Source organism: Dermochelys coriacea, chromosome 3 (assembly GCF_009764565.3).
Source record: "Dermochelys coriacea isolate rDerCor1 chromosome 3, rDerCor1.pri.v4, whole genome shotgun sequence".
Taxonomy (NCBI): domain Eukaryota; kingdom Metazoa; phylum Chordata; order Testudines; family Dermochelyidae; genus Dermochelys; species Dermochelys coriacea.
Window position 1 is genome coordinate 90,128,055 of NC_050070.1, and position 25,379 is coordinate 90,153,433.

At 42.3% G+C, this 25,379-nt stretch overlaps 1 protein-coding gene across 10 annotated transcripts in view; it reads left to right on the forward strand.

Moving 5' to 3' along the window:
- NT5DC1 (5'-nucleotidase domain containing 1) overlaps positions 1 to 25,379 on the forward strand; it is a 241,575-nt gene that overhangs the window by 181,339 nt on the left and 34,857 nt on the right. For all 10 annotated transcript variants that reach the window (XR_006279925.1, XR_006279928.1, XR_006279926.1 and 7 more), the window contains exons 9-10: positions 16,217 to 16,335; positions 17,500 to 17,658. Coding sequence is in view for 5 of the 10 variants with exons in the window: in XM_038394164.2 (XP_038250092.1) it covers positions 16,217 to 16,335; positions 17,500 to 17,658 (278 nt within the window). In the remaining 5 variants the exon portion in view is untranslated. The remainder of the gene's footprint in view (positions 1 to 16,216; positions 16,336 to 17,499; positions 17,659 to 25,379) is intronic.

Below are 25,379 nucleotides of genomic sequence, written 5' to 3' on the forward strand. Positions count from 1 at the left end.
GTATGATCTGGATGAAAGCTAGAGGCATGAAGGTAGGAATAGCGGTCAGTAGCTTTCCAATATAGGGTGGTGTTTATGTGACCATCGCTTATTAGCACCGTAGCATCCAGGAAATGGATCTCTTGTGTGGACTGGTCCATGCTGAGGTTGATGATGGGATGGAAATTGTTGAAATCATGGTGGAATTCCTCAAGGGCTTCTTTTCCATGGGTCCAGATGATGAAGATGTCATCAATGTAGCGCAAGTAGAGTAGGGGCATTAGGAGACGAGAGTTGAGGAAGCGTTCTAAGTCAGCCATATGTTGGCATACTGTGGGGCCATGCGGGTACCCATCGCAGTGCCGCTGATTTGAAGGTATACATTGTCCCCAAATGTGAAATAGTTATGGGTGAGGACAAAGTCACAAAGTTCAGCCACCAGGTTAGCCGTGACATTATTGGGGATACTGTTCCTGACGGCTTGTAGTCCATCTTTGTGTGGAATGTTGGTGTAGAGGGCTTCTACATCCATAGTGGCTAGGATGGTGTTTTTAGGAAGATCACCAATGGACTGTAGTTTCCTCAGGAAGTTAGTGGTGTCTCGAAGATAGCTGGGAGTGCTGGTAACGTAGGGCCTGAGGAGGGAGTCTACATAGCCAGACAATCCTGCTGTCAGGGTGTCAATGCCTGAGATGATTTTGGCGTCCAGGATTTCCGGGTTTATGAATCTTGGGTAGCAGATAGAATACCCCAGGTCGGGGTTCTAGGGGTGTGTCTGTGCGGATTTGTTCTTGTGCTTTTTCAGGGAGTTTCTTGAGCAAATGCTGTAATTTCTTTTGGTAACTCTCAGTGGGATCAGAGGGTAATGGCTTGTAGAAAGTGGTGTTGGAGAGCTGCCTAGTAGCCTCTTGTTCATACTCCGACCTATTCAAGATGACGACAGCACCTCCTTTGTCAGCCTTTTTGATTATGATGTCAGAGTTGTTTCTGAGGCTGTGGATGGCATTGTGTTCTGCATGGCTGAGGTTATGGGGCAAGCGATGCTGCTTTTCCACAATTTCAGCTCATGCACGTCGGCGGAAGCACTCTATGTAGAAGTCCAGGCTGCTGTTTCGACCTTCAGGAGGAGTCCACCCAGAATCCTTCTTTTTGTAGTGTTGGTAGGAAGGTCTCTGTGGGTTAATATGTTGGTCAGAGGTGTGTTGGAAATATTCCTTGAGTCGGAGACGTCGAAAATAGGATTCTAGGTCACCACAGAACTGTATCATGTTTGTGGGGGTGGAGGGGCAAAAGGAGAGGCCCCGAGATAGGACAGATTCTTCTGCTGGGCTAAGAGTATAGTTGGATAGATTAACAATATTGCTGGGTGGGTTACGGGAACCACTGTTGTGGCCCCTTGTGGCATGTAGTAGTTTAGATAGCTTAGTGTCCTTTTTCTTTTGTAGAGAAGCAAAGTGTGTGTTGTAAATGGCTTGTCTAGTTTTTGTAAAGTCCAGCCACGAGGAAGTTTGTGTGGAAGGTTGGTTCTTTATGAGAGTATCCAGTTCTGAGAGCTCATTCTTAGTCTTTCCCTGTTTGCTGTAGAGGATGTTGATCAGGTGGTTCCGCAGTTTCTTTGAGAGTGTGTGGCACAAGCTGTCAGCATAGTTTGTGTGGTATGTAGACTGTAATGAATTTTTTACCTTCAGTCCTTTTGGTATGATGTCCATCTGTTTGCATTTGGAGAGGAAGATGATGTCTGTCTGTATCTGTACGAGTTTTTTCATGAAGTTGACAGATTTCCACTCTATACGGCTAAATTCAGTGCCTTGTATAATGACAGGTTTCAGAGTAGCAGCCGTGTTAGTCTGTATTCGCAAAAAGAAAAGGAGTACTTGTGGCACCTTAGAGACTAACAAATTTATTAGAGCATAAGCTTTCGTGAGCTACAGCTCACTTCATCGGATGCATTTGGTGGAAAAAACAGAGGGGAGATTGATATACACACACAGAGAACATGAAACAATGGGTTTATCATACACACTGTAAGGAGAGTGATCACTTAAGATAAGCCATCACCAGCAGTAGGGGGGGGAAAGGAGGAAAACCTGTCATGGTGACAAGCAAGGTAGGCTATTTCCAGCAGTTAACAAGAATATCTGAGGAACAGTGGGGGCTGGGGTGGGGGGGAGAAATACCATGGGGAAATAGTTTTACTTTGTGTAATGACTCATCCATTCCCAGTCTCTATTCAAGCCTGAGTTAATTGTATCCAGTTTGCAAATTAATTCCAATTCAGCAGTCTCTCGTTGGAGTCTGTTTTTGAAGCTTTTTTGTTGAAGGATAGCCACTCTTAGGTCTGTAATCGAGTGACCAGAGAGATTGAAGTGTTCTCCAACTGGTTTTTGAATGTTATAATTCTTGACGTCTGATTTGTGTCCATTCATTCTTTTATGCAGAGGCTGTCCAGTTTGACCAATGTACATGGCAAAGGGGCATTGCTGGCACATGATGGCATGTATCACATTGGTAGATGCGCAGGTGAACGAGCCTCTGATAGTGTGGCTGATGTGATTAGGCCCTATGATGGTGTCCCCTGAATAGATATGTGGACAGAGTTGACAACGGGCTTTGTTGCAAGGATAAGTTCCTGGGTTAGTGGTTCTGTTGTGTGGTGTGTGGTTGATGGTGAATATTTGCTTCAGATTGGGGGGCTGTCTGTAAGCAAGGACTGGCCTGTCTCCCAAGATCTGTGAGAGTGATGGGTCGTTCTTCAGGATAGGTTGTAGATCCTTGATGATGCGTTGGAGAGGTTTTACTTGGGGACTGAAGGTGATGGCTAGTGGCGTTCTGTTATTTTCTTTGTTGGCTTGCCTTGTGATTTCTTTTTAGATGTCCGATAACTTATGACGTGTAACATGACAGAGCTAGAAATTGTGCCTGGCCACTTCAAAGCTGGCAATCCTAGATTTGTAATTCAGTGAAACATTTTATTTCTAGTTCTGGTGGTTCAGAAGTAGACTTCATAAAAATAAATTATTCAAAACCTTTTTGACAAAAAGGCATCTTTTTTAATAACTGAACATTTTAATGAAAAACTTTTTTAAAAATTAGATTTTATTGGAACAAAGCTTTTTTTATTTTGAAATTTAAAACTTCCCCAGCCCCATTTCCCCCCTTTTCTCCTTTTTGCCACTGAATACAGTAGAATGCATGATGTCCAGGGTGATATTTTTCTCCTTTTGCCATTCTATAACTTCTTTCAACTTTCAAAAAGTTACAGAGTGGCAAAACAAGAATAAGAAAAGTCTCTAATTTTGCCATTCTGTAACTTTGTCAAAGTTGGGGGAGTTTGGAAAAGTTAGAGTAGCAAAAGGAAAATGAAGCGGGGGGAGTAGAAGGGGGCCACACCAAACTTATGTGTCCACCAGGCTGAAGAAGGAACTTCTTAAATGATTCATTTTTCAGTAAAAATTGCACAATAGACCTTCCTCGTATTTCAGGACATCACTTCTTCAAATAACTAAAGGCATTTTGGAAAAATTTTTCATTAACCAAGCTATTCCTGAGATGTTAGCAAATTAATACACTGAAATAATATTTGATAAGAAACATTTGATAAGAAAAGGGATTTGATAAGGGATAAAATAGACATTTGCATTCCTGTAATACAGGATTTGGGGAAGATTCTAGGGAAAAGACTTGCTGATTTTGATAGAGGAAATGCTTATTTTCTTATGAACAGACAAAACTCAGTCTTGTATTTATATTTCCTAATGTCTTGTGCATCTGATCCTTGGTAACAAGGCAGATTTGCATAGGAAACCTGAGTTTCTTCTTCGAGTGCTTGCTCATGTCCATTCCATATTAGGTATGTGTATGCTCTCCACATGCACCAGTGCCAGAAGTTTTTCCATCAGCAATGTCCATAGGGGACCGGCTCTGACACCCCCTTGAGCGGCACACACATGCTGCGGTATAAGGGGAGCCACCAGCTCCCTCCACCCTCAGTTCCTTCTTGCTGCCGCTGACGGTGCTGGTACGTCTGCTACATCAGCTAGGATTGTCTCGTTCTCTGTTCGTACGAACTCTGTAGAACTTGTAGTATAGTTGTAGATAGTTGTTGTAACAGTTAGTTACCCTTAGTAGTAGTTCTTGAAGTTCTCGTAGTCCTGAGTGGGGCTCAGCCGGGGGACAGGTCATGACCCTTTAAGTCCTGCGATCGCTTCAAATGGCCTATGCCCATCAGCGATCCATATACCAGCTGCCTAGAGTTCTTAGGTGAGGGGCACATAAGCAACAAGTGTCGTATCTGCAAGTCCTTCAAACCTAGGATGAAGAAGGAGCACAATATCCATCTAATGGAGTTGGCACTCAGTCCAGCACCGGAGCAGTGGTCCGACTCGGCACTGAGCACTGTGGCCTCCATGTGCAGTGCTCTGCCAGTGCCGTCCACGAGCCGGCACCGGTCTCCCTCCATGGCTCTGGTCAAGAAGCCGAAAAAGAGGGGAAGGTCTCCTACCTCCCACAAGACAAAGGAGAGGGTTGGGGCGAGCCAAGACCTATGCCAGGGATCTCAACACCCTCTCAGGAAGTCGAGCACTGCAGCCCATCCCATACTTTGCCTGCAACTGCTAATAGCGGTGCAGGTCCCCGGCCAGCTTCAGGTGCCATTGAGGCCCAAAGCCCTTCAAGCAGCTCAGGAGTTCCTGACACTCCCGGTGCTATCCACACCGGCTCCTGCGGTATCCCAGTCTCGGGGAAAAACCCATGTTGGGACCTATGCCTATGTCCCCAGCTCAGCGGTACCATTCCCCATCAAGAGGGACATTGCGCCATCACTCGCGCGCCTGAAGCCATCACGCCTCAGGACTAGAGAAGCAGGCTCAGCAGAGCTCTCTTCAGTCCCCACACCAGGGGCACTGATCGAGAGACTCAAGGCATACCTCGCCAGTTGATTGGCACAGACCCTCTGAGGCACGTGCCACCTGGCAAGAACTTCAGGCCTGGCCCCGACCATCCCCAAGGGCCCAGTACTGATCACAGGACCAATGGGGGATCAGAGACCGCCGATCGCCTGGCCAACATCACCCGTCTGCAAGAAGGAGGTCGCCCTACTCAGGAAGATCCTTCCAGCAACCAGCCCATAAGCTCCCAGTCCCGTTCAATATCCCAGTACCAGTGGAGTAGCATGAGACGTGGATCGCACATCTCCCAAGCACCGTCAGTTCCCAGGACCCTGACCAAGACACCCCTCTCACTCGGACAAGTCGGCTTTAGGACGCAGCAACCGGCACCGGTCAGCAAGAGCCACCACTCCACCCGATACTAGTCGCCCACTACTGCCCATTCAGCTTATAGTTCCATCATGGAGCAAGGTTCCCTGACTGCAGGACAAGCCCTGGTACCTGCAGTGCTGCCTACATCATGTAACCAGTCCCATGGCCCCGAGTGCAGTGGCCGGCGCCATGGTACCCGTGGAACCCTTGGGGGTTTACCCAACCTTCCCAGGCTGGCTGGTCAGTGTTGGGAGCCTCGGAGAGGCCAGCAGCCTCGGTATCCCATCCCCCTCCGGTGCTTGAGGCTTCAGGGGGTAAGGCCCCACAGGTCCAGTAGGACCCAAGGGAGCAAGCTGCTGGACCACCAATGGATCTGGAGGTTCCTGTGGCACCAGCATCATCCTCATCGATGCCAAATGAGGCTATCATGGGGACCCTCACTCAGCTCCTCCGGATGAAGCCAAAGCGCACTAGGAACTTTTGAAGAGGGTCACTTCTAACTTGGGGCTTCAGGCAGCGGAATTGAAGAGCCCTCGGACTCTCTGTTTGATGTCCTCTGTTCCTCGGCTCCTGCCAGGGTGTCTCTACCCCTTCATGAAGGGGTTTCTAAAATCACTAATGCCCTGTGGCAGACCCCCTCTTCCCAGGCTCCTGTCTGTAAGAGGGCCGAATACAAGTACTTTGTGCCAACCAAAGGGTATGAGTACTCATACTCTCACCCAGCCTCCAATTCTCATGTGGTCGAGGCAGTTAACTACAAGGAAAGACAAGGAAAATGCAGGACCACCCCCAAAAATAAAGACTTGAGGAGGCTGGATCTCTTTGGACCTAAGGTTTATTCATCTTCCAGCCTTCAACTGAGAGTGGCCAACCACCAAGCCCTCGTTGGCTGATATGACTTCAATATGTGGCAAGCCAGGGCCAAGTTCGAAGGGTCGCTCCCCAAGGCTTCCAAGAAGGAGTTCCGAGCGATCCTCAATGAGGGCACGACCACAGCCAGGATGGCCCTCCAGGCAGCGTCAGATGCCACTGATGCTGCTGCCCGCACCACGGCTTCTGCTGTCTCCATGCAGCAAGCCTCCTGGCTGCTCCTCTCTGGGGTGTCCATCGAGGCCCAGCAGTCAATGCAGGACTTGCCCTTCGATGGCCAAGACCTACTTGTGGAGCAAACAGGCAGCAAATTGCATGGCCTCAAGGACTCCCACAACACTCTGAAAACCCTGGGTCTCTACGTCCCAGCCCTGGTGTGTAAGTGGTTCAAACCACAGCAGCCTCAGGGCCGGGGAGCCAGCCTTGGCAGGACCAGACCCATAAATGAGCCAAGGGCTACAAGCGTCACCTGAGCCACCTGTCTCCATCCTCTGCCCAGTCGTGCTCAACCCGTTCCAAGCAAGGGGCCAAACAGTTGTTCTGAGGGTGTGCCCAAGGGTGACTTACTAGCCTATTCCCTGGATCCCATCTTTACCAATGTTCTCCAACCACCTTTCCCTTTTCTTCCCTGCTTAGACTGCTATAACTTCAGACCACTAGGTCCTCAGCACAGTGGAACAGGGTTATACCCTCCAGTTCCTTTACACCCTTCCCACCTGCCTTCCCCATCCCTCTTCAGGGACCCTTCTCACAAGAGTATCCTCATGCAGGAGATAAAGGGGTTACTACAGCTGGGTGCGGTGGAAGAAGTTCCTCTCAAGTACAGGAACAAGGAGTTCTATTCCAGGTACTTTTTTATCCCAAAGGCCAATGGCGGTCTATGGACCTGCAAGACCTCAGCAAGTACCTAAAAAAGCTAAAGTTCTGCATGATCTACCTGGCTTCTATCATCCCCTCTCTGGATCTAGGAGACTGGTATGCCACCCTTAACTTGAAGGATGCATACTTCCATATAGAGATCTTTCAAGTACACAGACACTTCCTCCCGTTTATGGTGGGGCCCCACCGCTACCAGTTTGCGGTCCTCTCATTCGGTCTGGCGACAGCACCAGGAGTGTTTACCAAGTGGATGTCAGTGGTAGCTGCTTACTCAGGCGCCGGGTTATCCAGATCTACCCGTACCTTGATGACTCTCTGGTCAAGGGCAGCTCCAGATCTCAAGTCCAAAGGGATGTTGTGGTGCTTCAAGCCACATAACGCTCCCTGGGCCTCCTGGTAAATGACAAAAAGTCGATGTTAGTGCCAACGTACAGGGTAGAGTTCATCGGAGTGGTCCTTGACTTGACCTGCACCAGAGTGTTCCTGCTGCTGGAAAGGTTCCAGATATTGACAGACCTCATTGCAGAAGTCTCTGCATTCCCCCTGACTACAGCCAGGGTTTGTCTGCATGTGCTGGGTCACATGGCAGCATGCACATACGTTATCCACCATGCCAGGCTCCAGATGCATCCTCCACTGCTGCTGCTGGACCCAGCCAATGACAACATAGCTTTGGAGAAATGATGCTGCTTGTTGAGGAGAGGCCAGGAAAAGTAATTTCTATATGTAAGGATAATGTCTGCCTAGTTGATCCTCTGCAGACTTATAAGAGGTCCACACCCCTCCCTCATGAGATGTTTTTTAGGAAGTTCTACCAATGAAACCTCACAAAAATTGCCTGCCTTTCAGGTTCCCTCCCATGGCTTTATCAATGGGAAGGAGTAATTGACCCCAAAGTTTTTGCTTATGCTATACCTTCCATTCACCACTTTAAAAATGTATGCTGTGTTCCTGTGATTTCTTCCTCCCTTGCCCTCCTCCCCAACATGAGTGTGCATGCTATTTTTAAGAGAACTGAAAATTAGATCTAGATTCTGCCTGGAGAGAAGGAACCCTGGGAAATTCAGTCTGCAGGATAGCAAATGTGTATTGTTATTACTGTTATAGAATCATAGACATTTAGGGCTGGAGGGGATCTTGGGAGGTCATCTCATCCAGCTTCCTGCACCGAGGCAGGAACAAGTAAACCTAGACCGTTCCTGACTGGTGTTTGTCTAACCTGTTGTTTAAAACCTCCATGATAGGGATTTCACAGTCTCCTTTGGAAACCTATTCCAGAGTTTAACTACTCTTCTAGTTAGAAAGATTTTCCTAATATCTAATCTAAATCCCTCTTGTTGCAGATTAAGCTCATTATTTCTTGTCCTCCCTTCAGTGGACATGAAGAACAACCTATCACTGTCCTTTTCATAACAGCAGTTAACATATTTGAAGACTGTTATCTGGTACCCTTTCAGTCTTCTTTTTACAAGACTAAAACATGTCCAGTTTTTTTAACCTTTCCACACAGGTCATGTTTTCTAACCCTTTTATCATTTTTGTAGTTCTCTTCTGGCCTCTTCTTAAAATGTGGCATCCAGAACTGGACACAGTACTACAGCTAAGGCCTCACCAGTTCCAAGCAGAGCAGGACATTTACCTCCCATGACTTAGATAGGACATCCCAGTTAATACACCCCAGAATCATAGCCTTTTTCACAACTGCATCACATTGTTGGCTCATATTCAATTTGTGATCCCTTATAACCCACAGATCCTTTTCAGCAGTACTACCCGCTAGCCAGTTATTCCCCATTTTGTAGTTGTGCATTTGATTTTTCCTTCCTAAGTTTAGTACTTTGCACTTGTCTTTATTGAATTTGATCTTGTTGATTTCAGAACAGTTTTCCAATTTGTCAAGGTCCTTTTGAATTGTAATCCACTCCTCCAAAGGGCTTGCAACCCCTCTTAGCTTGGTGTCATCCGCAAAATTTATGAGTATACTATGAACTACATTGTCCAAGTCATTAATTAAATTATTGAATAGTGCCAGATCCAAGACAGACCCCTCTAGGACCCACTTAATATGTCTTCCCAGTTTGACAGAGAACTTTTGAATACTCTTTAAGTGCATTTTTTAACCAGTTGTGCTCCTCCCCCTTTATAGTAATTCCAAGTAGACCATGTTTCCCTTCTTCGTTTACGAAATTATCATGTGGGACTGTATCAAAAACCTTACTAAACCTTACTAAAATCTTGTTAAAAGATATAGCACATGTACATCTTCCCCCCTGTCCACTATGCCAATAACTCTGTCAAGGCTGGAAATTAGATTGCTTTGACAAATCTGTGTTGGCTATTACTCATTGCCCTATTACGTAAGCACCCGAGGTGCTTACAAATTGATTGTTTAGTAATTTGTTCCAGTATCTTTCCAGGTATTGAAGTTAGGTTGACTGGTCTATAATTCCGCAGAGGCTCTTTGTTTCCCTCTTTAAATATAGGTAGTAAGTTTGCCTTTTTCCAGTCCTCTAGGACCTCACCCATCCTCCCTGAGTTCTCAAAGATTATTGCCAGTGGTTCCGAGATTACTTCAGCTAGTTCCTTAAGTATCCTAGGGTGAAATTCATTAGGCCCTGCCCACTTAACTACATCTAACTTATCTAAATGTTCTTTAACTTCTTCTTTTCCAATTCTGTCTTGTGTTCCTTTCCCCTTATTATTATGAACCATAATTTTTATTATTTGTTTTACAACAGCACCCAGAGTCCTCAGTCGGGGCCTCATTGTGCTAAGCACTTATAAACATGTAGGAAGAAAGTGTTCCTACACTGACTAGCTCAGAGTCATTGAGGGGGAGGGAGGAAGGATAGCTGTAGCAGTGATAGGAACATTGTGTTACAGAGACTAACTACAGGCAAGTTAGATCATTTAGAGTTAGCTGCTGATTTTAACTGTAATATACAAACAAACAAAATAAATATCAGTAATCCCTAGTGGTCACCTGCCTAGCCATTTTTTATGTGACGTTTTCCCATAAACTGCACAGCAGCAGAGCATTTCCAGGAGAGATTTGAAGGAGGAAAGAGTTGCTTTACAGTCTAATTTGAGACTCCAGTGTAGCTCTGTGCAGGCCCAAGAGTTTGCTTCTGCACTTGTCCTGCAGGCCTGAAGCATTAAGAACCAAAATGGGACATGTGTGTACTCTGCACCCTTAAAAATCAAGCCACTGACTTATGAGCCTAAATATGGCTAACTGTAGGTGCCTAAGACCCCATTTTTTTTGAAAATTTTGATGGAAGGCATTTGGGTGAGTTAGGTAAACCCACATTAGCTAAGTCGGATTTGAATAGCAATGAAGTCAGGGCAACTTGGCTTTTAACTCACATTGGCTGCTCAAGTCCAACTTCAGGATCCCCTGTAGGCTTAAACTTGAGCTGCTAACCTGAGTTAAAAGCAGAGTTGTCCTGTCTTCACCACTATTTTAAATCAGATTATCTGACACGGGTTAGCTAATCTGAGTTAAGAACATACCTTTTATTTTCAGTGTAGACATACCCCCAGAGTCTTTACTCATGACCAATAAACAGCTGACCAGCATGTACCTACACCTAAAAAGGAAGGTGTAATACTTTCCTAGAGAGCATAAGATAATATTTTACAAAAGTAAATCAACAATAGCAGTCACTTAAATCAGACATAGAAAAAGTTTTGCTGATTCCTTTCCGTCCAGTCTCAGCTGGATTAATAATGCCAGATGTTCCTCATACACTGTCATAAACCTACAACTCAAATTTCAAGGCAAACTAGAGACGGCATAGAAGTCTCTTGTGAGAAAGATGTTAAAAATAAACTAAGAATACTGATTTTTGTGAGTGAATTTGTTTATTTGAAATACACAAGTACCTGCTTACAGTGAATTTAGTAAAATTCTGTTTCAAGTGAATCAAAATGAACTTCCAATGCACTGCAATCTGCATTGCTATTCCAGTTAAAGTTTTTCTGTAGAAAACGAGTTACTTTCCTAAAGGAAATTTCCACTGAAATGATATTCCTCTAATGATCTTTGTGGGGATGTGGTAGGTACAATTTACAAACATTGTTTCTTCTTCTCTAGTTATTTTGCTAGACTGGATACCTTTACACTACTTGTCATGGCACATATTGTAATATGGAGCTAGGAATTTAGGTAGCAATGATATATTAGAGACTTCAAACAGAAGTGAGTTGTTCCATCTAAATCACCTGAGAAATTCTTTCTGAGTTATCTGGACTATTTGAAACGGTCAGAGCTTCACCTCTCCAGGTTGTAAGAATGCTTTAGCAGCATTAGTATCCCCTTCTTTAGATGACTTGATTCCTGCTGAGGTAATATTTATAGCATTTCTAACCTTTGGGTGAACTCCCAGGTGTTAGTAGCCCCTAAATAAGGAGTTTTCCTCTCTTCTCATCTTGGGATGAGTTAGCTGCTGCATGTTCACAACAAGATACAAAGGAGACAATTACAATAACAAAAAGCTAGAATACTTCATTTTTTAAGCCTCCAGAAAATGGGCAACATTCTCGAGCACCATCAAGTTGAAGCTACTATCTAAAGGAGCACAGTCCCACTGTAAGAGGCATTTGTGTAATTAATCTGTTTAAGCATTTCAGATTCAGATCTCTGATTCCTGAAACAGTATCAGAGAGAATTTTCATAATACTTCGGATTTCTGCAGTCCCTTCCAAATTCAAGGATTTCACAGCGATACATAACTAGTACAACGAAGGGCAACGAAAATGATTAGGGGTCTAGAGCACATGACTTATGAGGAGAGGCTGAGGGAGCTGGGATTGTTTAGTCTGCAGAAGAGAAGAATGAGGGGGGATTTGATAGCTGCTTTCAACTACCTGAAAGGGGGTTTCAAAGAGGATGGCTCTAGACTGTTCTCAATGGTAGCAGATGACAGAACGAGGAGTAATGGTCTCAAGTTGCAATGGGGGAGGTTTAGATTGGATATTAGGAAAAACTTTTTCACTAAGAGGGTGGTGAAACACTGGAATGCGTTACCTAGGGAGGTGGTAGAATCTCCTTCCTTAGAGGTTTTTAAGGTCAGGCTTGACAAAGCCCTAGCTGGGATGATTTAACTGGGACTTGGTCCTGCTTTGAGCAGGGGGTTGGACTAGATGACCTTCTGGGGTCCCTTCCAACCCTGATATTCTATGAATTAATTAAGCATCACAACACTCCTTTAAAGTAGATAAGTGTTGTTATCCCCATTTTACAGATGGGGAAACTGAGACTTGGAATTAAGTTACTTTCCAGAGGTCTCAGAAAGGGTCAGCGGCAGAGCGAGGAAAAGAACCCTGGTCTCTTACCTTCCAGGCTTGTCTTTTAACCAACATAACCTCTTCAGGGCAAGGACTGTTTGTCACTGTGCTTGTACAGTGCTTAACACAGTGGAGCCCTGATCTTGGTAGCAGCCTCTAGGTGCTCTGTAGTACATATAATTAATAATGATAATACTTGCTCCAAACAGTAATAATTATTGGTGTAAAGAAAAGGAGTACTTGTGGCACCTTAGAGACTAACAAATTTATTAGAGCATAAGCTTTCGTGAGCTACAGCTCACTTCATCGGATGCATCCGATGAAGTGAGCTGTAGCTCACGAAAGCTTATGCTCTAATAAATTTGTTAGTCTCTAAGGTGCCACAAGTACTCCTTTTCTTTTTGCAAATACAGACTAACACGGCTGCTACTCTGAAACCTGTAATTATTGGTGTGACACTGCTGTATTTGATACGCATAGTCACGTCTCTGCTTTTTTCCATCCAGTGTTTTAATGATTCAGCTGACAGAGAGACACTAGACTGATCCACCTCTTATTGTTTCTGAATAGGAACATAAGTTACTTCAATCCTTCTGGAGTTTCTAAGAATTCTCCACAATGGTAATGATAACTAAAAACATTGGCATCATTGCTGTTAACCACTCTGCTGTCCACCTCATTTTCCAGATCATTATACACTGAGCCACACCAATCTTAATACCAGTCACTTAACCACCTTTCTGTTAAGCTTTCCATTTTGAAAAATGGCTACCTATTTCCTCTTTGCTTCCTATCACTGAGATACAATTATGTAGTTCACTTTAGTTTTACATGGGAAGGTGTGGGAGAGCCTACTTCATCTACTGCTGTAGGTACTTGATTGAACTTGCCAGAACATTAACATGTACATGGATTATTTTGAAACCTTCCTGGATAAAGAGAAGAATATTTGCAGAAATGTGTCCATGACTTAAAGCAATTCATAGAAAGCACATATGTCTTAGAGTAATGGTGGGCAACCCACAGGATGCACATGGCGAGTCAAGGTAATCCGCTGGCGAGCTGAAAGACAGTTTGTTTACATCGAACATCTACAGGCGCGGCCACTGGGAGCTGCGGGTGGCCATGCCTGTGAACAGTCAATGTAAACAAACTGTCTCGTGGCCCACCAGCAGATTACCCCAATGGGCGGCTTCTGGGCCGCAGGTTGCCCACCATTGTCTTAAAGAGAACATAATCAGTTGCTATTTGGATACTTACAGTATATAGAAGAAGGAGAACCATATTATCTTGTTAAAAATGAGATTGTTCATTATTTTGCCGTTTCAAAAAATGTGCATTTAACAAAATATTAATCTGTTTGATGGGTCTGTATTTGCAGAATGTCTTATGAGTAGTTTTCATAGATATGCATTTTGTTGTTGCCAATCTGAGAAACACTTTTTGGGAAAAATCTAAAACCCCTACCCATTCAGCCATCCCTGCAAATATGTCTAAAAATATGCAGAAAAAAAAACAAATTTCCATAAGCATGACAACAAGATAGTGTATCTAATTTTACAAGTGTTTAAAATCTTCCAGGAAACTGTGAGGGCAGGTCAGGGGGAAAGGAGGATATATGAAAGTTTTAAAACAGCAAAAGCGAATGAGGAAATTAAGACGAATTGTTTCAACAACATTAAGGTTGAGCTACAAACCAACAATCAGAAACCAGGAAATGCAAAGTGAAGGGTAACATTCCACCTTTAATACATATTGTTATATTTCTTTGGTTTTGTAGGAGGGATGAGAGGGAAACTGTTTCTGCCTGAGTTAGAGAAAGAATAATGTTCTTCGTTTTGGATTTCCTTGCTCATCCCAGTTTCTAGAACATCCCTACTATAAAATTGTTTTGTCTGGGAATACTCCTGTTTTTAGTCAGGTTTCTGGACCCACAACATTTGAAAATGATTTGCAGCCCCTCATGTTTCTCTTTTCCCCATTACTACCTTGTTTTGTCCTCCCCTCAGTGTACATATTATCCTGTTGTATGCACCTTTACTGTTCTTTTAAACAGCTTTCCTTCCTCATGCTAACTCTGTCCCCAAAGTTTCACTTCACTCTGTCTCTGCGGGAATTGCTGCACTTTGTAACTCCATAATGTTTGCTCTCTCTGTTCTAGCCTTCTCTCTCTCTTTCTCTCTCTCCCTCTCTAAAATATTTTGTAATTCTCGAACAATACCGTAGCAATAGAGTGTATAGAATTACTGATGTTCTAGATAAACCAGATCAAAACACTATATTGGCCTCTTTTCTTCTCTCTCTTTATTGTATAAAAATATTGTATTGGAGCTGAGAAACAAAAAACCCCTTTGCTTAATCACTTCAGTACCCAATGCACATGCATTGTTTTAGACAAGTTCACCTTCTAATGAGATTCCCATTTACAGTTTTGCAGAGGTCAGCAAGTTGGCTCCAACAAGAAGCAAAAAGATACAGTTGGTAATGAAATGCTACCTGACAGAGATTATACAAGTTTAGCTGTACAGACACCAGAGCAAGTATCCAGAGTGGCTGGAGGCTGTGCTTACAGTCAGATCAGTTAGGGGATGGTGAATTTCATACTCTACTAAGACTCCTGGTTGGCGTCGTACTGTGCATAGGTGCATAGATGGCTGCCTGGATAGGAAGCACATATCACCTATAGTATTAGCATCAGTTTGTTTCTACACACTCTCTCCCTTGACCAGGATGATACTGGAACATCAGGCATTAGTGCAGATTTTAGATATGATATTGATGATGCTCCTCTGTATGCACAATAGTTTATCACTTTATTTGAGCTCAGGAAAGATTTTTTTTCCTACACAGCATATTGACCTTGGTGTATAGAGTCAGTGTTTAAGGCTGGCCGTTAGTTCTGTCTCCATAGGTAGGTGTTGCTGTTATTTTTCCCTGGAATGCTGTAGCAACTGCCATAGGGTAGCTGATGACCTCCTCAATATTGTTTGTGTGGTTTTCTACCTCCTTCACTGAAACTTTTGTTGAAGCGTCTTGTGGTATGTTTAGATGGGCCTAATCTCTATCCCAAAATTTGGGTACCATTTTGGAAGCTGGTGGAGCTAAGGAATGACAGAGAAAGGAGGAGAATAATAGTTGTGGGAACAGACTTCTGTCAAATATGGTTTGATCTCCCGGAGAGAGAGTTTGGCTACATATTTTCAACCCCTCTTTTGATGGGAAAAGAGGTTGGGGACTGTTCTGTAGGCTTCAGGGCATTTGTGGATAACTGAGCATAACATCAGTCATTACAGATTACGGATAACATTAAGTCTGAGTGAAAATCAATACAGTTGCAGCCTGAGGCCTTTAAATCTCAAATATCTCTTGTGTGTGTTTATTGGAACCGCCATGCTCCCCAAACTTTCATCAGGTCCTATACTACAACCTGACCTAACCTGAAACTTCAGATTAATAACTTCTGATTAGTAACTTAACTTGAACCTGCTGCAGCCTGGACATGTCCTTCTTCTTAGGCCTGGTCTACAGTAAAGGGGAAATTCGATCTAAGCTACACAATTTGAGTTATGTAAATGACATACCTCAAATCAACATAGATTAGATCTACTTACTGTGGGGTCCACACTACGTGATGTCGATGAGAGACACTCTCCTGTCGACTCCCCCTACTCTTCTCGATCCAGTGAAGTACAGGAGTTGACGGGAGAGTGATCTGCAGTCGATTTAGCGGGTCTTCACTAGACCCGCTAAATCGACCACCAGTGCATCAATCGCTGCTTGTCGATCCCCCGGTAAGTGTAGACAAGTCTTTAGTGTCAAATTAGAATTATCACGGGTAAAGAGGTGCATCTTGTCATTCGTCTCTCAAAACAGCGCCAGAAGAGTAGTGAGTTTTCTTACTGCTCTCACTAACAGTGGGAAATCTTGTTTTATGATTTCAGAGAATGATGAGGAGCAGGAAGCTCTGCCATCCTTGGACAAGCCTGGCTGGTATTCCCAAGGTAATGCTACCCATCTTTATGAACTGCTGAAGAAGATGACGGGCAAGCCAGAACCTAAGGTATTCAGCAAGAGCGGGAAAAGTTATCTTAGAAGATCCACTTTCCACCATTGATCTATTTATCACAAAATGAGCATGAATTATAATCTTATTATTGAATGTAGTGCTGAGCAGTATCATTGAACTTCTAGGAAGATTATTTGCAGTACTTTGTGCTCCGCCTAGTAGTAAATATTTGAAGAAAATGCCCAATAGATATTAAAGATGGATCCTATTAGTTAATTTAGATAACTCTCCTAGTGCTGTTGTTATCTGCATGATTATTTGTTTATTTACAGTTCCTTCCTGGAGAGCAGGCAGTGTAAAAGACAGATATGCACTGGGGAATCCAGTATTGGGGATAAAATAGTGGTTCTTGTGTTTATTAATACAGAACAGGAAGGGAGAAGTTGACTAGTTACATTCAGTTTCTAGGAATTATAGATATTTACTGCCTTTCTCAAAAAGGAAAAATAATTGTAGTACAGAATGTATATCTGGTTATGCATGTGTGTGTATATATCTACTCTGTGTGTAATAAAACCTGTGTAATCTTTTCCTGTAGAGAAAACAGATGAACAAGGTAGTGTAAATAAAAACTTGGACCATTGTGTCACCCCATTCAGTGGGTGAAATCCTGACCCCTTTGAAGTCAATTGGAATTTTGCCATTGACTTCAGTGGGGCCAATTTTACCCAATATATAGGCTATACACGTAAGTACAACATGACAGAAAGTTCTGTTTAGAAATAAAGAGAGATGATCAGAGTTTTCCCTTGTTTCAAATATTTCCCAAATTTGTTACATTTTTGAAAATTCTGTTTTATCTGCTTATCAATTTTACTTCACTGCAGTCTAATATGCTAGTTTTGTCAATCAAAATGCCCTAGAAGTGTTGTCCTGTGTGCAACTCATATTGCAGTGTTCTTTTGTAATGTCAGTGGAAGGCCAGGGCATGGAAGGTATTCAGATGCAAACCAAGATGGAGTGAAAGGCCTGCAGTGAGGAGGCTTTTTAATAAAAAGAAACCATGATTTTAATAAAACATCCATTTGTTGTGTCCAGATAAACCTAGAGGAATTTTTATTTGGTTGTTTCTGAAGCTCTCTTTCTCTATCTCTGAAACACACTTGTTTGTGTTTTCCTGACACACATAACACTTTTAATTTGCGGTTTCACTTTTAGGTTGTTTATTTTGGTGACAGCATGCATTCAGATATTTTCCCAGCCCGTCACTATAGCAACTGGGAGACGGTCTTCATCTTAGAGGAGCTTAAAGGGGATGAAGTTATGATGCTTGTGGAGACTGAGTCTGAGCCCTTGGAGAAGAAAGGAAAATATGAGGTAAGGGTTCCTTGCAGCTGTTTCCTTGAACTAAAAAAAAAAAAGATAAGGTTAGAAATAATTGTAGAGCCACCTGCACTAAGTAGGTTTCAGAGTAGCAGCCGTGTTAGTCTATATTCGCAAAAAGAAAAGGAGTACTTGTGGCACCTTAGAGACTAACAAATTTATTTGAGCATAAGCTTTCGTGAGCTACATCTCATTTCATCAGATGCATTCAGTGGAAAATACAATGGGGAGATTTATATACACAGAGAACATGAAACAATGGGTGTTACCATACACACTGTAAGGAGAGTGATCACTTAAGATGAGCTATTACCAGCAGAAGAGCCGGAGGGGTGGGGAGGAGGAACCTTTTATACTGATAATCAAGGTGGGTCATTTCCAGCAGTTGACAAGAACATCTGAGGAACAGTAGGGGGTAGCTCATCTTAAATGATCACTCTCCTTATAGTGTGTATGGTAACACCCATTGTTTCATGTTCTCTGTGTATATAAATCTCCCCACTGTATTTTCCATTGAATGCATCCGATGAAGTGAGCTGTAACTCATGAAAGCTTATGCTCAAATAAATTTGTTAGTCTCTAAGGTGACACAAGTACTCCTTTTCTTTCTGCACTAAGTAGAATCAGAAGAAACCTACTAGTTATGCAAGTCTTTTGGCAGTGCCTACATTTTTCATACCCATTCATGGCTGAATCAAAATTACGCCAACTTGACATCATAAGGGCTCTATTTACAGCAAGGCAGCACTAGTGCCCTATGGGCTGCCATTTCCTCATACTAAGCTAGCTAAACCTTGGTTTAAGAAACCTGGGCTTTAGATTTTCATTCACATGAACCTTCTCTGCTCCCATAAGCCAAATCTCTAAACCTGCTTACCTTCCGCTCCTGCAGTGGAAGCCAGTCATCTGAAATGAATTCAGGTGTATTCCATTGTGTATGCTCACAGACGCTGATGTCTCCTATTCACAAAGGGAAGCTTCTCTGGTTGGTCAGCTACAGCCCCTTTGACAATCGCCTTAAATAAATAATTAAAAACCACTTTACGTTAAAGGTAGCTGGGAAAAAGGACCATTGATCCATGCCAGCACTGCTGACAGCCCAAAACTCATCCAAAGAGATGCGGGGAGGTTTGGGCTGTGGCCCCTTTCTTCTTTCCATTGATCAGCAGAACTGCCAGGGAAGAAAGAAAAGAGCATACCGAACCTATGTAAAGGGTGACAGAGCTGCACCTACAGCATACATCCTCATGGAACTGCAGGAGGTCTGCTGCAGCAAGGCTCCTCTGTCTATCTAACCTTTCTGAACACAGGCCAAACCTAGCCCTATACTGTATCTGGGAGTTTACCTCCTAGCCTGGATAGACAGACATACCTTAGCTCTGCTTGAGCTAGCACACTAAAAACAGCAGAGTGGATGTTGCAGCCACACAGATGGCAGCACAGATTAGCCTCAGATTAGCCACAGATTAGCTTGAATACAAGCCCCCCTGCATCTTTATTTATTTATTGTGCCATTGCCTGTATCACAATTCCACACGCTATTTTTAGTGCTCTAGCTCCAACTGAGCTAGCTTGTATCTATGTCCAGAATGGGAGGCACCCTCCCAGCTGCAGTGTAGACATGTCGTACTGTTCTAATATTCTCTTATGTCTTCCTTAGAAATCAGAGTGGTTAGAACTGTTTAGCGTCTCATGTTATAATCTCTAGCGAATGGGAAGACAGTGCTTCTCTGTCTTGAGCTCAGATATTTGGAATAAGAACTGTCAGAAAATGGGGAATTAATTTCACAAAAAATAGTGAAATTTTAAAATTGTTTCCATTTCAGAGTTCAAAAATGAAACACCTTCTCATTTGTGGGGGGATATTTTCATCTAAATAGTTTTTTATATGATTTATTTACCTGCCTGAAACCCAGTTTTCACTAAACAAAACATTTCAATAACAATTCCAATTTTTTAATAAATTTCACGGAAAACAAAAAAAACAAAAAAAATGTTTATAATATCAGTGGTTTTTCATAATCAGTTTCCTTTCTGAAAAAGGCCATTTTTAATGAAAAATCTTTTTCTGCAAAAAATTTCAACCTGTTCAGTTTTGAATGTTTCTTCCTTTGATGTGTTCCTAAATACATCAGTGATACCCATCTGACTGAGGATAAATAATGTTTTGTTACTTTTTGAAACTGTTTATTTTGTAGGGAGAAGTATTTCTTGCTATTAAAAATATAATTTGAGATGGGAATTTATACCAGTTCAGATATCTTTTTGTTTTTAATCTAGCCATGTTGCATATTCAAACACCCATCCACCCCCATTTTTGTTACATTTTGGAGGGAGAACCGGGAGGGAGCGGAGAGGGAGGGGGTAATGTGAAAAGTAAATACTGAAATATGAGTTTGACTGAAATGGAGTAAAAATAAGGATTATTTCTCCACCTGCCCCCCTTTTATTATGAATATCAAATATACTCCTCTGAACTACACTGCTTTCTAAACTAAGCTCAAAGAAGGGCATCAAAGTCAGTGAATAAGTAAAACAAGTCATTAAAGTTCAGGTTCTTTCCTGTGTCAGAGGGGCAGGAAAGAAGGCAAACACAACCTTAAGACTTCTAGCAAGAGGGATGCATTACTTAGTAAAAAGAGGAAAAAGAAAAAAGTAATAGTTCTTTGTATAGCTTGTTAGAAAAATATGGATTAAATTTATATTAATAAAGTTTTAAAAAATCTACAAGCTGTACTGCACAAATTCCATCTGTCACATAAGTGGAAACTCTGATTACACTAGTTTTTCAAACTAATATTTCCAGCTCTTTTTTAAAAAAATTCACCATAACTGGGACAGTAACTGCTGTAAATGGAAATTACTAATGATTCAACCAAGTCTTCTCATGTATGTTAAATATGTAGTTGTGATGAATCAGAGATTGTACATTTACTTCATTAAAACAAAAAGCCAACACTTATTCTCTTCTCTTCCTGTAAGTTTCTAGGAACCATAGCACAGCAAAAACTCTTAGTATGCAAATAGATTTCCTAGCATTGTCTGATTACTGGCTCTTATTTAGTTGCACTGGATAAAAGGCATCTGACCTAATATCTGGTTTGTTTTTCAGAAGAAGTACTTTCTGGGTAGTTGCAATTATCAAGTAGGAAATTGAGACTTTTAGATAAGAATTTTATGTTTTGCTAAAGGCGTAGTATCTGTGATAATAGAATGCAGAGTCTCAGTCAAATGCCATCTCTCCCACACCGAATCTATGTCCAACTGGTAACAGCAAGTAAGCAAAGGCAAAATGAATTGTGTTGATTAAAGGAATCTGAACTGAGGGGGTCCATCGAAGGTCAGTGGTATTATTGTATTGCCGTGCTGTTCACAGGGTCTGAACACAGATCACGTCCATATCTCTGCAATTGACTGCACAGCACTAACTTAACAGGAATAGTTCAAAATGATTCCCCTCAGACTCCTACAAAGGTTTGTTTTTTTGTTTTGTTTTTTTTATTGTCCTAATCAACCTCTTCTATTAACCTTCAGGTGAAATGGGGAGAAAAGCTGATTCAAAGCTTTTTGTGTTCAAACAAATTGTCTTACAATAATAATAATAATAATAAAAATAATAATTTTGCAGTAGTACCCACAGTGTGCTACATGTTATATAAACACATAACAGAAGGTGCATACCCTGTGGCTAAGAGCTAATAATCTTTACAAAATAAAAATGAACTTACCTCCAATTTAAATAAACTTGGTGACTTTCCCCAATGTTTAGGTGTTTACATGAAGTGTGTATAGTTGAGGGACAATGCTTTTTCTAAATCCGAGGTTTTGATCTAAGACTGTCATGGCTTCTTAAAGGGATGAGAAAGTTAATGCAAGGAGAAAAGGAGTACTTGTGGCACCTTAGAGACTAACAAATTTATTAGAGCATAAGCTTTCGTGAGCTACAGCTCACTTCATCGGATGCATTTACAAAGCCACTTTCTTAGGGAATGAGAACAAAAACTTATTCCTTGGCCTCTTTTTATCTGCTATCAAATTACTAATGTGTTTTTGGACCAAAGTAGTTTACAGAAAATGCCTGTTGTCTTCAGTGTCTTTTTTGCAGCTGATCAGCGCCTTGCAGGATCAGGATTCATGTGATTAAGGAAATTATTATTTTAATGTTACATCTTCTTTTCATCTTGATTCACTCCCCTTATATTCTTTATAGAGACTTTGTAAATGATGTTTTATTTATTTCCCATTCTTTCTTCTTTCTGTCTTCTCCTTTTCTGACCCATCATACTCTGGTGGAAAAGGCTGGCTCCTACTGAAATCCTAGGAAAAACACCAGCTGCAAGTATGTCCTTCACAAAGAAAATACAAATTTAATGAGTGTTCTTTTGTTTCCAGTTATATATAATGTTTCATCATTAAAAGAGTGAGAAAATTAAACAAAAAATACCCGTCACTCACAACCTCAGCAGCTAATAACTTCCATTTTCATTAGTTATTTTTGTCTTTATGCTCATAACTAAATTCGTCATGCAAATCAGCTGTGAAGTTATAGTAATAGTTGTAGTTTTTTACAAGTATGTATCATAACAAAATGAGCAGTTCAGCAGCTAACTATAGGCATTCTTCATACAGCTCCTCAGTCAGTTACAGCATATGGCAAATAACTAGTGTGTAAAATTTAGATGTCCCTAAGTTTGGGAGTTTGATTGGTTGGTTGGTTTGAGACTTTTTTCCTCCTTCTCCATTTTAAAGATGTGGCAGACTCCCATCAGTGAAAACTCTAAAGACAGTTAGAATCTGTCCTAGAATTTTGAAAGAAATGAACTCACAGCTGTTCCTCTGTGTGTAAAAACTCTGACTATAGGAAGACGTAGTGAAATTTAGGAAATTAACGACAGATATTGTGGACACCGGCAGTGAGCAGGAACCTGGAAACACTCGTTTTACAGAGAGGTTGTCTAATAGTTAGTTGGAGTTGCAAGTCAGGTCCCATGAGTTTTATTCCCAACACTCCCTCTGAGTGACCTTGCAAAAAATCACTTAACCTCTCTGTGCCTGTTTACCCATCTTTAAAATGAGTATAATAATATTTACAGTAACCACCTGGGTGGGATGTTATGAGGCTTAATGAATTTATGTCTGTGAAGCAATATGATGTCCTTGGGTGAAAGGAATTTTAATGCATATTTAGTGCATAGCTAATGAATTATTGAACTGAATGGAAATTTTGTTTAAGTTATAGTGGTCACTAGTCAAACACCAGACATTTACATAATATTATGGGCTTTTTCCTGTCATCTTTGGTGTTTTCTAGGCTCACATCCCACTGCTGATCTCAATGGTCTGGCCTGCAGCATCAGCCTGAGAGAGACCAAGAGCAGGCCTACCTGTTTCAGGCAAGGCCTTGGGCCTGCCTCCTGTTCTCTCATCCCTATCCAGCAGTAGAATCAGTGGTACATCAGGGATGCATTCACTCACCAACCTTATTTCCTGTTCTAAGAGACTATGTGACCACAAAGTTGATTGAAGCCAAAATAGGAGGTGGAAAGTTAAAGATTCTTTAGAGGATCTCAAGTATGCCGATGATATTGCCTTATTTGGAGAGATTACTGACCAACTACAGCTAATGCTGGAAGAGCTGAGAAAAAATTAGGTCCCTGCAGCTGTGCCTGCTGAGTCTCCATAACCTAACGAGTCAACTAGGCTGCCTGACTGATGTCCTGCCTGATTGGCTGAGGAAGCCAGCAGGGTGGTTCTTAAGCCCAGCAGCAGCAATAGGTCATTGGCTGCTCAACGCACATGTCCATGGACTCTCTGCCTCCCTGTGCTCTCCTCACTCCAAGCCTGCTCCTGCTTTGCTCCTTCAGTGCTCCAGCCCAGATCCTTCCCTGCACACAGCCTTGTTCCCATTCTCTCCCAGCCCTGCTCTTGCCTTCCCTGAGTCCAGGTTATCTGGCTGTGTTCCTCGGCTCTGATTCCTGGCTCAGACTCTGTCTCGACCGTTGGCTCTGGCATTCGGAGTCAGACTTATGTTCTGATCTTCAGTTCTGAACCCCAGCTCTGATTCTGCTTTGAGTTTGGGCTCTGGCCTTTGGGCTCTGAGCTCTAGGTCAGACTCCTGTTCCAGTCAATAGGCCTGATCACCTGCAACCTGATTTCCTGACAGAATCCTTAGGACTTAAGATCAGTGGTGATAAAATAAAAGCTGTGGATGCCTCTTATAAAACAGAAATGAATGATCTGCTGATGTGCATGTAGTTGGCAATAACATTGAATGGATGAATAGTTTTATCTATCTGGGTAATCAGATTACATTAGGAGGCTCTATAACTGAAGAAGTCACATGTCAGATCAGTCTTGCATCAATGGCAGTTCAGCATCTTCAAAGGCATCTGTGTGGCTGGCAGGTTGTCTGCGTGATAACTAAGATACGAGTGTTCAATGCAGTACTGATGACAACCCTGTTATAAAGAGCAGAAACATGGCCATAAAAAACAGCTGAGGAGAGGAAACTGAACAGTTTTCAGTTCAAAAGTTATGATGTATTCTTAACATCCGTTGGTTTGATTTTGTTACAAATGAGGAGATACTTAGATGATCCCAGAAAGTTGCAGTCTTGCACCAGCTGAGAACAAGTAGATAGCAACGGTAGGGTCATGGCCAACGTGCAGAAGAAGGTACACTTTTACAGTATGTTTATAGAGGTGAGGTGGAAGGAAGTAGAGCACAAGGCTGACCACGAATGCAGTTGGAAATGCAATTTTGAGAGTTTTAAGACCCTAAAACCTCCCATATTGACTCTTGCTGAAGGAAGAAGACTTGCAAGGGATGGTTCAAAATGAAAATCCTTTCTACGTGCCATCATGGTTACACCATAGCCAAGTGAATCTGCTGCTGCTTCTTAGGATTTGAGGCAAACTGTTACCATCCATATGGCTTTGGAGGTCAGACACTGGTTCTTAGAGGCTGTGGGATTTTTGCTGCCCGAATTGACATAAACAACATCTAAATTCCTGTCAGTGGTTTACTAATATATTTAACAGCAAAAGTGAATGAGCAAATCTTTCTACTGCAGAAAAAAATCTTATAATATTGATTTATCTGGGATAAATGAGGGGTGTGTATAAATTGCTAAAATGGCAACTCTTCACTGTCAATCTTTCCTAAACACTTTTTTTTTGGAGGGAGGGGGGGATAAATGGGTGAGTGTTTTCCTGAAGAATCCTCTGTTTTACTGCATGAAGAATATATGATGGTAATGAGTGACAGGACTGCAAACTATTAGCCAGGTTCTGAAGAGTACAGCCCATGGATATCAACCAGAAATCTTTCACTCTGCAGGGGAGTGTGTGGAGCAAAAAAATTTCTACCCCATTCCTAGTCCCCCCCACACACGCACCCCCCCCCAAAAAAAAAGACTGCTGGGAAGAACTATTCCTGGGCAGGAGGCCTAAGAACAAGGCATGCAGGCTAAATCTTTTTATGCATAATCCACTGGCTGGGCGTTGATCCAGTCCTCAATAACCACACACACTACTCATGATCGTGCTAAGACTGCCTGTACAATGAGGCTGTGTGTGGGACTGCAGCAGGCCAGAGTATGGGTGCATTCTAATGTTGGTTTTTGCCTCCAATTTTTTGAACCATATGTGGGGGTATTAATTACTAAAGGGTGTCCCACATTCGCTTAGCAATTAAAAGTTCAAATGTGACTTAAT